Below are 16,026 nucleotides of genomic sequence, written 5' to 3' on the forward strand. Positions count from 1 at the left end.
GTTGTTGCAACACATCTGAGGTGGAAGGGAAGTGGTTTGCAGGAAGGAAGGGCTGAGATGGAATTGGTGATTGCAGCAGTTCTCCCCAGCGCTGCCGCTCAGGGAGGTGATCCTGGGGATGCTGAATGGGAGCTGGTGGGGAGGAACAGGCAGGAGCTGCCCGGATTGGTGTGAGAGGAGAGGGCAGAGGCACAGGAGGAGTCCTGCAGGAGTCAGAACTGCTGCAAGCTGGCCACAGCTCAGCCTGGCTGTGCGGTGGGTCAGTGGGGACATTGGGGTCACCCGCAGGCAGGGACATCAGCCACATTCACCCCCAAAACTCACCCCAAGAATTAAAGGTGATGGTGGGACCTCAACACACACTCAAGACCCTCTCTGCGGGGGGAAGCAGCCCCCTCACTGCCAGCCTGGTGGGCACAGTCCCCGTTATTTGGTTCCTCACTCCATGCCGATCTTCCCTCCCAGAAGGCCAGCTCTGGCTGGGACACCTCTGTCCCACTCCCTGTCCCCTCAGCCACAGCGGCAATCCTTTTCTTCGCCCTCCACCAGCCGCTTTTCCCCACCAGCGCAGCCCCACCCTCAGCAGGCTGTGCCCGAGCAGTGTCCCCACCAGCCCACCCCTCCTTTTCCCACTTTCCCTGGAAAAGCTCAGCCAGGCGAGCCAAGAATTCCAAAATCTCTGCCTCTGGAGAACACCCCGCCGGGCCCTCGGAGCTCTGCTGCCGCTGGGCAGAGCGGTGATGCGATAATCAGGCTGTCCCAGCCCGAAACGCTCTGCTTATCTGGCATTTCCCAGCCCAGCCGCGGCCCTGGCAGTGCCCCAGGCAGCGAGGAGAGCGAAATCAGCTGGGGCAGATTGCTGAGCCCTCCAGGGCTGGATCACCTCGCTCTCTGCTCGAGCTGCTGCGATTTCCCCAAATCTCAGTGGATTTCGAATTTCCCGAGGCACTCGGTGGGAGTCACCTCTGCCACCTTTTTTTTTTTATTTCTGTTCCCTCCCAGGAACCAGAAAACTCTGTAATCGTGATTTTGACGGAGCTCCCGGCCGGGGAAACAGGCACAGAGCAAAGCTCAAGGTGCAGCCTGAAGGAAAAGCTCCCAAAACCGCTGGAAAAGCCCGGCAGGAGCCGAAGATTCCCGGGATAGCCTGGCAGGGAGGGCGCGCCAGGCTGTGCGTTGCCAACCCCGCAGCCCTGAACCGCGCCGTGCCCGGGGCCGGGCGATGCTTCAGCTTCTCCAGAGCCCCCCGAGGAGCCCGAAAAACCCCCAGATCCCCCCAAAAACCCCTCGGTGCTCTCCCGGCTTGGTGCCTCTAGAGGGAGCTGAGTCCAGCGCGGCTCCTCGCTCGCAGCTTTCTATGGTCAACAGTAGGGGTTGGGTTTCTACTTGATTTTTTTTTTTTTTCCCTCTTCTTCTTTTCCCCTCCTCCTCCTCCTCTCCGAGCCGCGCGCTTCCTCTGCCCGCGGCGCGCTCCGGGCGGGAGGCAGGAAGGGAGACGGGCGGAGGGATGGAGCGGAGCCCGGCGGGGATGCGGTAGCTGCCGGGGTACCCCGAGCCGGGACGAGGTGAGTGGCGGGGGACATTCCTTGTCCCCTCCCCAAAATCCCTGGGATGGGTTATCCCTGTCCTCCGGGCCCGGCCGGAGCGGGATGGGCAGGGATGCTCCGGGAAGCGCGGCGTGCGGGGGGCTCCGGGGGGCTCCGGGGTACGGGAGAGGTGACAGGGGTGACAGGGGTGACAGCATCCCGGACTGCCCCGGACAGGGATAAAGTACAGGAACCCCCCCTGGCCAGGGCTGGAGGTGCCGCTCCGGGCGGGTCGCTGCCCCGAAGTGGAAATTTCCCTTCCCCCAAAAGGGAATTTCCCCTCTTTTAACTGTATTTGCTGCAGTTGGGTTTTTACCCTCGCGGTGGTGACAGGAGCCGCGACATGCCCGTGCCCCGAGCAGGGCCCGAGGGGTCAGGGAGGGGACATCGGTGGGCAGAGCTGTCCCCACCGAGGAGCGGGTGACACCACGCCCGGCTGTGACCTGGGCATGGGCACGGGGTTGGGGGGACCCTGACTGCCGTGGCTGTGGATTTTGGGGGTTGTTTGCCCACCTTGGGGCTGTGCTGGGTGGGCAAACCCCAGACTGGGCAAACCCCAAACTGCACAAACCCCAAACTGGGCAAACCCCAAACTGCACAAACCCCAAACTGCACAAACCCCAAACTTTACAAACCCCAAACTGCACAAACCCCAAACTGGACAAGGTGCCCATTTTGCTGTCGTGGGGCAGGGATGGCATCAGGCCCAGGAATCCTGTAGGATTTCTGTCCCAGGAGGGATCACTGCCCTGCATGGCCTCACAGAATCACTGCTGTGCCCCAGAGCTAGGAAAGGCTCACATCCCAAAGGATGCTCCAGCCGTTTCCTGCCATTCAGAACACGTCAGGAGGTGACTTCAGAGCCTCATGTCTGGGCTTGGATATGGGGATTGCAGCTGTTCCTGTGGATCCTCATGGATCCACCTCCTTCTCCCACCATCCCTGAACCCAGGGCTCAGAAACTTTCCTTTGGAGAAAAGCTGGGAGAAGTGGTGAGTGTGCCTGAAGACACCCAGGAAATGTGTCAGAGACCTGTAGGAAGAGGAGATGAGGGGGAAATGAGAAACAGTTGAGGCAAAGATCTTTGTTTTATCAGGGAAGGCTGGAGGAATCCAGGAATGCTCATTCTCTACGGCAAGTGCTCCTTGATAAAGATAAGGAGCACTAATAAAGATAATTTAGCCACCTTAGCAGCTAAATCCACACCCCACGTTCTGGCTGCTGCTCTGAACCCTCTGCAAGACCAAAACACCTCGCAGGGTGGATCAGACCCTGCGGCTGCCCTAAAACCCTCCCCTGAGCCCTGCCAGTTTCCATTTCCTGCAGCCCTGGGCTGGCTCTGGGTGTTTTGGGGTGTCATCTCCTCCTCCCACCCCTCCCTGCTCCCCAGTGTGGTGTTCCTGTCACAGAGGGGGAATGGGGAAACTGGGAGGCAGGAGAAGTTTGGGAAGTAGGAGGAATTTGGGAAGCAGGAGGAATTTGGGCAGCAACCCTTTTCAACCTGGTCTGAGGCTCTCTTGACGCCAGCACTGAGCTCTTTGGGGTGCTCACGTGAGTGTTTGGGGCCTCAGTGCTGCTTGGGGACAGCGGTGACATCCTCTGTCACAAGGGCAGAGAGCTCAGCCAGGCTGAAAGGAAACCGAAAACAAAAGTTCCTGCAGCGCTTCAGAGCGAAGTGCAAGCTGCAAATCGTGAGTCATCTGCATCTGGGTTCCTGTGCTCCACAGGTAGCTGTGGCTCCAGGAAGTCCTCACTCATTCCAGGCAGGGCTGCAGGGAAAAGTCCTTGTCACCCGTGGGGATGTCTGGGTCACCGTGGGACACGGCTGGAGAAGCTGCAGGGGCAGCTCTGAGGTCTTTGCTGGGTGCACCCTGCCAGCATCCTGGGGCTGTGGGGAAATTCCCAGTGTTCCCAGTTCCCACAGCTCCAGAGAGCTGCTCCCAGCCTGGGAACAGCAGGGCAGGTGGGCTTGATGCCTTAATCATTTCTGGTTTTTGCTTTTCATGTATCTGTGACTTGGTGTAGTCCTGTGCTTCTTACAAAGGGCTGAAAAGCTCTATTCCCTGCACTTTTAGCCAAAACGAAGCAACCTTGGCTCTGCCATGGTGTCTTGGTTTGCAAGACAGGTGTCTGCCAAGAGAGGTTGAACCCTCCCTTAGGACAGAGAATGTGATTTTTTTCCCCTCCCTCCGAATTATTTAATTTTGTAAATCAAGGGCTTTCAGGCAAAGGTATGGGAAAAAAGGAATATCAGTTCTTTACTAGTATCTATAAACAAGCAATAACAACAATAGCAACCACAACTAGAACCAGAAAACCAATAGCAGATGACTTGTGAGCTGCTGAGCCTTTTCCCGTGTGGTGTAATCACGGTTGCAAGCAGCAGGGGCGCTGTTGAGCGCCCGGCCGGGCAGGGCAGGTGCGATGACTCCCGAGCGGCTGCAGGTGGCGCTGTGGCACAGCGTCAGGTCAGCTTTAGGCAGCTGGTAATGGCGGGCAGGCTGGAAAGCATGCAGGGCAGCGAAGCAGCTCGGAGCAGCGAGAAAGCAGGGCAGCAGGGGCAGGCGCTGGCTCTCTCCCGGCTACCCAGCGAGGTAGCAAGGATTTCTGCAGTCACAGCAGACGCCGCGGTCTCGTGCGGCAGAGGGTGGGGACAGGCAGCAGAGGCAGCCGGACTCTCCCGGCAGCAGCCGCGAGGAAACGCAGTCCGGGGGGGGAAAACGTGCACTTCCCAGTGGGGAGAAAGGTTGAATCAAAGCTCACCCAGCCAGGAGAAGAAAAAACCAGGGCACAGCTGGATTTCCTCTGGTCCCAGCTGAAAAGCAAAGAGCTCTCCCCTCAGCATCCGAACCACGAGAGACCCGTTCCCAGGGCTGGCTCTTCCCTTCACCTGCCCTGCCCAAGCACACCTTTTGTCTTTTACAAAAGACTTGATCGCTCTAAACATCCGACTATTTGTTGCTTAGTTACAGGAATGGGAAGAAGTTCTAAATGTACTCAACCCCCGACACATGGCTGGGATGGCAGAGGGGGAAGCACAGGAGGAAGGGATGGACACCATCCCAGGGATCTGCATCATCCCAGAGGATCTGCATTATCCCAGGAACCTGCACCACCCCAGGGCAGGGAATTCTGTGATTCCAAGAGCAAGGAAAGGCAGCTCTGGAGCTGATCTGGAGCTCTCCCCAGACCTTTATCTCTGCTCCCAGCTGATGATCCTCATCATGTTCCCAGCTCCTTGGATGGGGATGTTTGAGCTCGGGGAGGAAGGGGGAAATCCTTCCCTCCCACCCTCAGAAGTGCAGGAAAACCCAACATCTCCATCCTGGTGACAAGAACTCAGCTCTGCTCCTGAGCACAGCTGGGCCAGGAGCTCCTGGTTTTCTAAGCCACGCTCTGCACTTCCAGCCCCATCCCAGTGGAAAACGGGCTGCACTTCCTGTCTCACATTTATTTTTCCTTCTGGACAGTCTCCTGTGTGATCTGATCTTGAACCACGTTGTGCACTTCTCCCATAGCTGTGGGTGGTTATTTACCTGTATCCAGCACTTCCTTTATTTTTATAAATTTAAATTTTGGGGTGTCAGCATCAGGAATTGTTTCTTATTCATGAGCTCAGGCCTGGTGCAGATCAGGAAAGCCAGCAGCTCAGCCCTGTGGAAGCGTGGGCTGGGAATGTGCTCTGGAATGTCAGACAGCAGCCGGGAGCTGCTGTGATCCCGTTAATCCTATGGGATCCTCACTCCCAAAGCGCTGAGGGTGAAGGAGCTGTGATGAGCCCTGAACCTCTGAACTTTGGGCAAATCATGAGCCCTGTGTTTGCTTCTCTTTTAATTTCCTTATTTTCTGAGGTGAGAGGTGTAAAGGAGAGGGGGAATTAGAGGAAATTGGAGTCCTGGAGGAAATCAGAGCTCACCTCTTGCCGAGGTTGTCACAGGAGCTCGGTGCGGTTGCAGCCACAGGGTGCAGAGGGATATTTTGGTGCAGGAATTTTTGCCACAGCCCTTCATGAACAGACAAGAGTGGGAATTTCCTCTGGGCTGAGGAAGAGCCAGTGCAGCCCAGAGCTCTCTGAGAGCAGGATGAAACTCATTTGCAGCAAAAATGGGAAGGAAGTCAGGTGCGATAGGGAGGTGTGATGTCCCTTTTTGGCCAAATGACATAAACCTCCAAGAGGGGGAATCCAGGGTGGTGAGTGGACTCAGTGCACAAAGCAGTATTTTCCTAGCAGAAAGTGTGAGCTGAAAAAATCTGAAAAATCTGAAGTGTGCAAGGGAGGGAGGAGCCACATGTGGCAGAGAAAAGCAGTTTTGTGGCACTTTGCCAATGTGATCTTCAAGAAGATGAAGCAAGTTTAGAAGGGAAAACCAGGTTTTTTGGCACTCTACCAACAAGGCAGGTTTAGAGGGAAAAGTAATTTTGCAATTTACCAACAAGGCAGGTTTAGAGAGAAAAGTCTTTTTGGCACTTTGACAATTAGGTTTAGAGGGAAAACTCTTTTTGCACTTTGACAACAAGGCTGGTTTAGAGAGAAAACTCTTTTTGGCACTTTGACAATTAGACAAGTTTAGAGAGAAAACTCTTTTTGGCACTTTGACAATTAGGTTTAGATGGAAACTCTTTTTGCACTTTACCAACAAGGCAGGTTTGAGGGAAAACTCTTTTTGGCACTTTGACAATTAGACAGGATTAGAGGGAAAACTCTTTTTTCATTTTACCAACAAGGCTGGTTAAATGGAAAACTTTTTGGAATTTACCAACAAGGCTGGTTTAGAGGGAAAAGTCATTTTGCACTTTACCAACAAGGCAGGTTTAGAGGGAAAAATCTTTTTGCACTTTGACCATTAGACAAGTTTTGAGGGAAACCTTCTATTTACTCCAGCAGTGAGTCACGTTTAGCGGGGTAAAGTCTTGTTTAACAAAGTAAAATCTTTTTGGCACTCTACCAGTGATCTGAGTCACGTCAAGCAGATAAAAGCTGCAGCCCTCGGGATCTCGGCTCTGAGAAAGAAGATTCCTCAGGCTGGGAGGCACCGCAGGTCACTCACCATCTCCATCCCATTCCAGGTGAAGGTGACATTCCCAAAGCTCTCTGCGATGGCCTCAGGCAGTGAAGGTGACACTCCAGGGGCACAGGGACAGCGGGGGAACCCCGGGCGCAGGCGGAGCTCAGGTAAGGGAAGAAAGCATCTCTGGGGTGCTCAGGGGAGGGAGCAGCTTCACCCCTTTGTTTTTTATTCATTCCCCTGCTGTTCTCCTTTGCCCTTATGGGATTCCCTGCCTGCAGGGCTTTTTGCAGGGCTGGAATGACAGATCAGCTCTGTAACGAGCTGGATTGAGGTGGGAGGTACCTGGTGGTTGTGGGAGATGCCAGGGGTTTGTTTCATCCTGGTCTAGTGGAAGGTGGAACCGGGTGAGCTGGAAGGTTCTTTTCCATCCCGAATAATCAGGGATTTTGGGCTTGGCTTTGGGTTATCAGGGTGGGCAGCAAGGTGGGATGGGAAGGCGTGGAGAGAGCAAAGTGCTGGGAGTGTGGATTTCCTTCCCTGAGCACGAGAGAGCAGGAGGTGTTTGGGGTTCAAATCACCCAGGAAAACCCTGTGATTGTTTCATGTCTGGGGTGACATCGGCTCTGCTGTGCCCTGGCAGGGTCACCGTGTCCCTGTGCCAGCCCAGCCCAGCCCAGCCCAGCCCAGCCCAGCCCTGGTTAATGGGAGAAACTGGGGAAACCCTCCCGGCTCACCCCGACAGGATGAAATGTGGGACACATTGGTGGCTCCTTGTCCTGTGCAGGTCAGGGGGAAACCAGCTGAGTCAGCTCTCTCCACACCCGGCACTGGGAGCTGCTGGGAATTGGGGTGGTGGAGCTCTGGGACACTTCAGGGCTCTGTCAGTGCCCTGGCAGTGCCATTCCTGCCCTGGTGCTTGTGCCAGACCCGTGATCACCCTGCAAGGGAAATACCCTGTCCTTCCCGTGCCAAAGTCCACAAAAATTCCCAAACAGGAGCAGTTGTTTGGTGATTTCCTGGTGAGGCAGCGGCAGATCAGAGCCTGAGCTCTGAGCACGCTGAGCCACAACCCCAGCTCCTGGTTCCTTACCCTCCCAGCATGCCTGTGCTTCCCAAAACTCGGGGAAAACTGGGAGGAATTCCACCTCTGCAATTTGGAGGTGGCAGAAGCCTCGTGGGCTCCGGTGGGAGCAGGAATTTGTGGGACTGGGGGGTGGGAGGAGGCTTTGGGGCAGGGATTGAGCCTGGATTTCACCTGGGGCTCGGCTTGTCTGCCTTGGGGTGCAGCAGGGATTTCTCTGCTGCTCAAGGATTTGCTTGGGCATCGTTGGGAGCCCTTGGCTGCTGCTGTTTGTGCCCAGGCTGGGTGGTACCTTCCTCCTCTGGTGTTTTTAGGGCATTGTAGATGAAGGCAGGAGCTCCTTCCTCCTCCTCCTGGCAGTGTGGGACGGAGAGGAGGAGCAACTCTGCTCACGAACACACAATTGCATCAGCTTTCCTAGTCCAGTGAGAACCTGGAGCAGAAAATTTCCTTTTTGGTGGATGAATTCCTGTCTTACTGCCCTCAGCTCTGCGGGGAGGCACTTTGGGGATGCTGCTGCTCCTCAGAGTGGGAATATTCTCATCCCAAAGAGCAGAGAGGGGAAGGATTTGTGCCGTGCAGATCCCACAGGGAATCCAGCTGCCCATTTCCCTGAGGGGAAGCTCTGCTTTCAGGCAGGGTTGTGCCAGGACAGTGCAGTGATCAGCCAGCTCAGCTTGGATCCCCCATGGAATCACCATTGAGGGACAACAGGAAGCACCAGGAGCTTGGGATCACCCCAAACCCAGCAGCAGGAGCTTGGGATCACCCCAAACCCAGCAGCAGGAGCTTGGGATCACCCCAAACCCAGCAGCAGCTGCTCACCCCACACGTGCAGTGCAGCTGCAGAGGTGGAGTTGGGATTCCCTAGAGGCAGAAATCTCCAGAGGCTGCTTTTTTTTTGCTCTCTGGCTGTTTCCAGGCTGGAATCTCCCTCTGTGCAGATCCCACAGAGCTGATCCCAATCTCCTGAGCTCCAAGGGATGAGGCCAGGTTTCACCAGTCCCTGTTACTGCCTGGAGTGGTTATTTGGGTGTTTGGGGCTGATGGAGATTTTTGGCTAGAGCTCCCAGTTTTTGCTGCTCCCGGGAGATAGGAACAGGGAGAAATAAAGGATCTGGCACAGAAATGCAGGTGTTGAATGTTTGGGATTCTCTGAGTCCCGGCAGGGCTGCCTGTGAGTGAGCTGGGGATGGAGGGAGCAGGTCTGGAGCAGACCTGGAGCACTTCCTCCCTTCCAGAGATCCCTGAGCAGCTCCAAACCTCCCCTTGGCACTGCTGGCACTGAAAATCCATCAGCCAAACCTTCATCCCGATCCCTTAAGTGGGAGAAATCCCAAAACCATCCCAGTGGGTTCTGGGTGTGTCCTCCTGTCCTCCTGTCCTGTCCAATTTATTGTTACTAAATATAGCTCCTGGCTAGTCAGACCCAGGGATTTTTTCCGGAAGCAGTTTCCTCTTGTCTGGCCGAGTGTTTGCCCTCCTCTCCCTGAAACTCTGACTCGGCTGGTTTCGTTTTCTGGCTCTCGTGGCTCCTGATTTCCCAGAAGGTGAAGGATTTGTTTGCCACCAAACAAAGCCATTCCTGGAAACAAAAAGGAAACAGAGCAGCAGGAGCTGTGCTGTCCCCTCACCTCTGCTGGTGTCACCTGAGCACGGCAGGTCCTGTCCCCTCCCTGCACCCATCTGGGTGGGACCAGCTGGAAAACCCCGTGAGGGGAATGGGGTGTGTTTTGGGGTCTCTGTGGGGTTTGTGGGGCAGCACTGCTGTGCCCTCACTTCCCAGCCTCAGACAGGAATATCTCCTGTTGGAAATGCAGATTCCAGGGGTCAGGCTGGATATCTGGGATGGTGGGACAGGGTTTGGGTGTCCTGGATGTGCTGGATGTCCCCAAACCCACAGTCCTGCAGGATCCCCACTGCTGGCCCAACCCTGGGGATGGTGCTCTGTGAAGGAGCTGAGCTCTGATCCTACCCAACCATTCCTATCCCTGATAAGTTTTTATCCTGGAAAACAATCTGGGAAGAACGGTGTTGCTGCTCCTGTGGGGTGGCTGTGGGGGTCACTGTCCCACCTGTCCCACTCCAGGTATTTCCAGAGCAGCTGAAACCTGCTAGTCCAGGACATCTTGTGACAGCAGCACTGGGCTGAGCTCTGCCCCCAGATCCAGTTTGGATCCAAAATTCCTGAATTGTTTGTGCTGGGCAGTGTCCTGGTGGAGAGAGGGGGGAGCTGCTGATGCTCCAATCTGCCTTGGGTTGTGGCACTCCTGGGGCTGCCTCGTCCCTAAATTGGGTTCCAAAGGGGGCTGAGCCCTCAGGAACTTGTCTAGATTCAAAATTAATCTCAGGAACGTGGCTGGATTCCCAGTTAATTCTCTGAGGACTCATTTCTGACGGGTCTTCTTTTGGGTTTGCTGCAAAAGGCTGGTGTGAGGTGTTAAACACACGATCTCCACAATGGTATGGCGAAAATTGCAAAAATCCAGGGTTCTTAAACTGTTAGTTTGTTATGAATTTACATATTTGTGAGGCACAACAAATGTGCTGAACCAACTACTATAGACCACGGTAGGAACAGCATCAGGCGTTACCAACCACGGTGTGAGCACTAATTCTAATTCTAATTCTAATTCTAAAATTCTAATTCTAATTCTAATAACTGTTTTACAATTATGTAACTCGTTTTCCACCTCTAGATTAGCTGAGTCACTCCCAGAATGCTTTTCCAGCTAGCCAAACGAGCAGAAGTGAGCAAGGATTTTCCAAGGGCAGCAAAACCCTCACTTCGCAAAGCCTTTCTGCTCCGCAACGCCAGTTAACGCAAACAGCGCAAATTCGGGGGGAAAATGAGAGAATGGTCTTTTTCACACTTGGGAATGGAGTGAGATGAGCTTTTCCCTGGAATTCCCCTGCAGAGGACCGTGTGGCAGAGGAGGCTGAGGAGGTGTTCCGGAGCTATGCCTTCTACCGCTACCAGCAGGAGCGCCAGGAGCGCGGGGCGGAGCTGCCGCGAGACCCGGAGATCGAGCAGATCCAGCAGGAGCTGGAGAGGTAAATCCCCTCTCCCAGCCCTCACCCCGAGCCAGGCCGTGCCCCAGAGCCTGCCTGACTCCCCGTTTGCCCCAGCAGCACCGGCAGCCTGGTGGGGCAGCGCTTGGCCATCATCGGCGATGACATCTACAGGCGCTACGACGCCGAGTTCCGCACCATGCTGGAGAGCCTGCAGCCCACGCGGCACAACGCCTACGAGTGCTTCACCAAAATCGCCTCCAGGTAAAGCCTCTGCGCTCTTCTGTGTCGCTGTCGGACCGCTAGCGGAGTGAAGAGGCGGGACCTTTTGAGTGCTAGAGAAGACTACTATCATTAATTAATTAACAATTTATATACACATCAGAGGGCCATTCAGATTGGACCAATAATCATCCGCCCCCAGGGATTGATTGGCCCAGTGTCTTGCATGGGAGACAGGAGTTTATGTGTTTTTGCAGTTTGACAGACTTTAAGATAGCTAGTTCCCCAAGACTTAGTCCCGTTCGCAAGATTCTTTGATATCTGGCCGATTTGTCTAAAAATACCATTTATTTGACACAGAACATAACAAACATACAAACATAGAACAGATTGACACACATAAACACACAATGAATACATAATTGCAACACTATGGTAGCTAAAAATGCAATTATGGGGTAAAACCTTGCTTGAACTATAAAAATAGTTAAAAATGCAAGAAATGCTTGCTTGAACTATAATGCAAGTTAAGAAATGCTTGCTTGAGCTAGCTGAAATGCAAGTTAAGAAAGGTACCTATAAGTTAGCTGGAATAATACAATCTAGGAAACTCAATGATCTTACCAAATCCAATTTTGGAGCTGGAATACATTAAGACTTCCTCACTCAATCCCAGGGAAGTAACCACAGGGCTGCGTCCAGACCCTGGGGAGAAGACTTTACTTCACGCTCCAATGCCCATGTAGAAAGCTTCTACCTTTCTGAGGTTTCGTGGTGTTTTTTATAGGAAAAGAGTATGTGGATTTGCGGTCACTCAAAAATTCTTCACATTCTCTCAGTGTCTCACCTTGGCCTTCCAGGCACCAGGACTAGATAGCTAGGATTAAGTTTATCAACTTAATCTGAGCCATTCATCTCTAGCCAGCGATCAGGAAGAGAGAGAAGGGGGAGGTCCTGCCACACCCAGGGGTTTGACTGCCTGTATCCAAAAGGTCGTTTCAATAGCATGAAACTTTAATCTTTATTTATAAAACATAGAAGAAGAAGAGAGAAATTCCCGTGGGAAAGGATCTGTGCTGCCACACTGATGTGGGCTGGGAGATCTCGCTGCAGGAGAAGGGAAGGGGAGGTCAGGTGTGGGCAGTGCTGTGGGTCAAACCTCACTCTGTCCATTTGGGTTTTGCCCTCCAGTCCTGGCTGAGCTCCCAGTATGGTTCCTGTGCTTTCTGCCTGTCTGCTCCTCCTCCTGTGCACTGCTTGGGTCATCTTCCCCTCCCAGGCATCCCAGTCCTTGCACAGCGGGCTGGGGTGAGGCTGGGGATGTCCCTGGGACACCAAGTGAGTGTCCCAGGTCACCTTCAGGGGCACAGCCAGCCCTGGACCTGCTGCAGGTCCTGCTGTCCCTTGCTCCAGGCTGGGACATCCCAAGGGACAACCCCAGCTGCAGGTTCTGGAGATGGGATGGTCCTGGAAATCATGGAGTCATGGAATGGTTTGGGTTGGGAGTGACCTTGAGATCATCTCACTCCAACCCCCTGCCATGGGCAGATGCCACCCGCGAGACCAGGTGGCACAGGGACCATCCAGCCTGGTCTGTGTGGATCCCTTGGGATGGGGGATGCTCCATGGGCTGGCAGAGCCTGCAGGAGACACCCAGAGCCTGGTGCAGGTGACACGCAGAACCTCGTGCAGGTGACAGCCAGAGGGTTGTGCAGGTGAAACACAGAGTGTTGTGCAGGTGACACCTAGAGCCTCATGCAGGTGACACCCAGAGCCCTCTGCTCGGTGTTTGTGTCGAATTCCTTCTTTTCTCCACTGTTTGTGTCTAACTCCTCTTCTGTCCTTTTCCTGCTCCCCTGTCTGGACAGCCATGCTGGCTGAGGCGGCAAGGCACACAGGTAAATTAACCCTGTCCCTGTCCCTGTCACACTCAGGTGAATTAACCCTGTCCCTGTCCCTGTCCCTGTCACACTCAGGTAAATTAACCCTGTCCCTGTCCCTGTCACACTCAGGTGAATTGTATTAACCCCTGTCCCTTTCCCTGTCCCTGTCACACTCAGGTAAATTAACCTCTGTCCCTCCTCTTGTCACACTCATAAATTAAATTAACCCCTCTCCCTGTCTCACTCAGGCAAATCAAATTAACCCCTGTCCCTGTCACACTCAGATAAATTAAATTAACTCCTGTCCCTGTCCTGGTTTGGGGTGGGAAAGCCCTCTCAGAGTCCAACCCTTCCCCAGCACGGCCAAGGCCACCACTAAACCATGTCCCCAAGGGCCACAGCCATGTGGCTTTGAAATATGGCCAGGGAGGGTGACTGTGCCAGGGCTGGGCAATCCTTTCAGAGAAAAACTTTCCATCAGCTCCAATTTAAACATCCCATGGTGCAACTTGGGGCTGTTTCCTCTTGTTCTGACCCCACTGCTCGAGATCCCCTGGGCTGGACAACCCTTCCAGTGGGGAGATTTTCCATAGCATCCAACTTAGTCATTCCCGGGTGCAACTTGGGGCTGTTTCCTCTTATCCTGACTACACTGCTTGAGATCCCCTGGGCTGGACAACCCTTCCAGTGAAAAAACTTTCCCTAATATCCAACCTAAATGTTTCCTGGTTCAACTTAGGACTGTTTTCTCTTATCCTGATCACACTGCTCAAGATCCCCTGGGCTGAACAAGCCTTTAAATGAAAAAGTTTTCCATGATAACCAAACAGCCTGAGATCCCTTGGCCTGAGCAGCTGTGCCAGGGCTGGACAACCCTTCCAGTGGGAAGATTTTCCATAGCATACAACTTAGTCATTCCCGGGTGGAACTTGGGGCTGTTTCCTCTTGTCCTGTCCCTATTGCTCAAGATCCCTGGGCTGGACAACCCTTTAAGTGAAAAAACTTTCCCTAATATGCAACCTAAATGTTTCCTGGTTCAACTTGGGGCTGTTTCCTCTTATCCTGACCGCATCACTCAAGATCTCTGGGCTGGGCAGTGGTGCCAGATGTGGAAAACCCTTCCAGTGAAAAAATTTTTCATAATATCCAATTTAAATGTTCCCTGGTGCAACTTGGGGCCATTTCCTCTTGTCCCGGCCCTACTACTCAAGCTCCCCAAGTCTGAACAACCCTTCCAGTGAAAATATTTTTTATAATATCCAATTTAAATGTTCCCAGGTACAATTTGGGGCTGTTTCCTCTTGTCATGTCCCCATTGCTGAAGATCCCTGGGCTGGACAACCCTTCCAGTGAAAAGATTTTCCATAATCTCCAACTTAAACATTCCCGGGTGCAACTCAGGGCTGTTCCCTCTTATCCCAACCCCACTGCTCCAGCTCCCCTGATCTGGACAACCCTTCCAGTGAAAGTACTTTTTATAATATCCAATTTAGACATTCCCTGATGGAATTTGGAAATTTCCTCTTGCCTGACCCCACAGCTCGAGCTCCCCAGCCCAGGCAGCTCCTCAATGCCGAGCCGGGAGCTCCAAGCAGGAATTCAGGGATCACCTCTGTTTTGTCACAGCCTGTTCGAGAGTGGCATCAACTGGGGCCGGGTGATCGCCCTGCTGGCCTTTGGCTACCGGCTGGCCATGCACGTGTGGCAGCGCGGGGTCAGCGGCTTCCTCCGCCGCATCGCCCGCTACCTCGGGGAGTTCATGCTGCAGCACCGCATCGCCCACTGGATCGCCCAGCAGGGAGGATGGGTGAGCAGAGGGGCAGGGGGTGGGATGGAGGGATCAGGGATTGGGGGCAGAGGGGTTGGGGGTATGGGGTTTGGGGTTAGAGGGGTTGGAAGGTTTGGGGTGGGGCGATCAGGGTTTGGGGCAGAGGAAGTAGGGGGACAGGGTTTGGGGGTGAGGGGGCAGGAGTTGGGGTTATGGGGTCAGGAGGGTGAGGACTTGGGGGTCAGGGGTGGGGTTGGGGTCAAGGGGACAGGATTTGGGAGATCAGGGTTTGGGGGTTATGGGGTTTGGGAGGGTGAGAGTTTGGGGATGAAGTGGTCAGGGTTTGGAATCAGAAGGGTCAGGGGATCAGGGTTTGGGGTGAGGGGATCAGGGTTGGGGGTTAAAGGGGCCTGGGGGTCAGGGTTTGGGGGACTGGGGGTCAGGATGTAGGGGTCAGAGGGTTAGGCCTTGGGAGGTCATGGTTTGGGGGTTATGGGGTCAGGAGGGTGAGATTTTGGGGGTCAAGGGGTCAGGGTTTGGGGGTTAGAGGGGCTTGGGTTTAGGGTTTGGGGTCAGAGGGAGTCAGGGTTTGGGGTTATGGGGGCAGGAGAGTGAGTTCGGGGTCAAGGGGTCGGGTTTGGGGTCATGAGGTTGGGGGACAGGGTTTGGGGTGGGGGATCAGTTTGGGGGTCAGGGGACAGGGTTTGGGGGTTGGAGGGCGCTGGGGTTCAAGGTTTGGGGGACTGGGGTGTCAGAATGTAGGGCTCAGGGGGTCTGAGGGTTAGGGGGGTTAGGTTTTGGGAGTTATGGAGTCAGGATGGTGAGAGTTTGGGGGTCAAGGGGTCAGGGATTGGGGTCAGAGGGGTCAGAGGGGACAGGGTTTGGAGTGAGGGGATCAGGGCTTGGTGGTCAGGGGGGCCTGGGGAGTCAGGGTTTAGGGGTCAGGCTTTGGGACTCAGACTTTGGGGCTCAGGAGTTGAAGGTCGGGGCACCAGGGGGATCAGTGGGCTCAGGGTTTGGGGTCAGGTTTTGGGGTCAGGTTTTGGGGCTCAGGGACACGGCCACACCTGACCCCCTGTCCCCTCCCCAGGTGGTGGCACTGGACCTGGACAATGTGTACATGAAGTACATGCTGCTGGTGGCTGTGCTGGTGTTGGTCCCCCTGGTGCTGCGGCAATTCTTCACCCGCTGAGGGACACAGCCTGCGGCTCCCCTGCCCTGCTCTGCTCCTCCCGGGCCAGGGGGATCCAGGAACCTCCAGGAGACAGCCTGGCCTGGAGCTGGGACCTTCCCTCTGTGGGGTCTGTGCAGCCCCGGGAGAGCAATGGGGTGGGGGGGCTTTGCTTTTGTCTGTTGGATTCCCCAAAAAGCTGCTGAGGAGGGGACAGCACTGGGAGGGGACATGTCTGGGATGGGATAGCTCTAGGATGGGGTATCTCTGGGATGGAATATCTCTGGGATTGGA

General features: G+C 54.5%; 1 protein-coding gene across 1 annotated transcript; it reads left to right on the forward strand.

Moving 5' to 3' along the window:
• The first annotated feature begins 824 nt into the window (after positions 1–824).
• Positions 825–15,987, forward strand: BAK1 (BCL2 antagonist/killer 1). The gene is made up of 6 exons (XM_085082921.1): positions 825–1,565; positions 6,654–6,759; positions 10,595–10,730; positions 10,809–10,952; positions 14,420–14,600; positions 15,652–15,987. The coding sequence occupies exons 2-6, from the start codon at positions 6,684–6,686 to the stop codon at positions 15,751–15,753; spliced, it is 639 nt and encodes a 212-aa protein (XP_084939047.1). The 5' UTR covers positions 825–1,565; positions 6,654–6,683; the 3' UTR covers positions 15,754–15,987.
• The last annotated feature ends 39 nt before the right edge of the window (positions 15,988–16,026 follow it).

The sequence above is a fragment of the Lichenostomus cassidix genome, chromosome 26, assembly GCF_008360975.1.
Source record: "Lichenostomus cassidix isolate B80296 chromosome 26, HeHo_3.0, whole genome shotgun sequence".
In the NCBI taxonomy this organism is placed as follows: Eukaryota; Metazoa; Chordata; class Aves; order Passeriformes; family Meliphagidae; genus Lichenostomus; species Lichenostomus cassidix.

Bases quoted from the DNA above. Each gene is read 5' to 3' on its own strand.
- BAK1 (XM_085082921.1), top strand. From the start codon at position 6,684: ATGGCCTCAGGCAGTGAAGGTGACACTCCAGGGGCACAGGGACAGCGG. The intron at 6,760-10,594 runs GTAAGGGAAGAA...ATTCCCCTGCAG, and splicing joins CGGGCGCAGGCGGAGCTCAG to AGGACCGTGTGGCAGAGGAG. The intron at 10,731-10,808 runs GTAAATCCCCTC...TTGCCCCAGCAG, and splicing joins ATCCAGCAGGAGCTGGAGAG to CACCGGCAGCCTGGTGGGGC.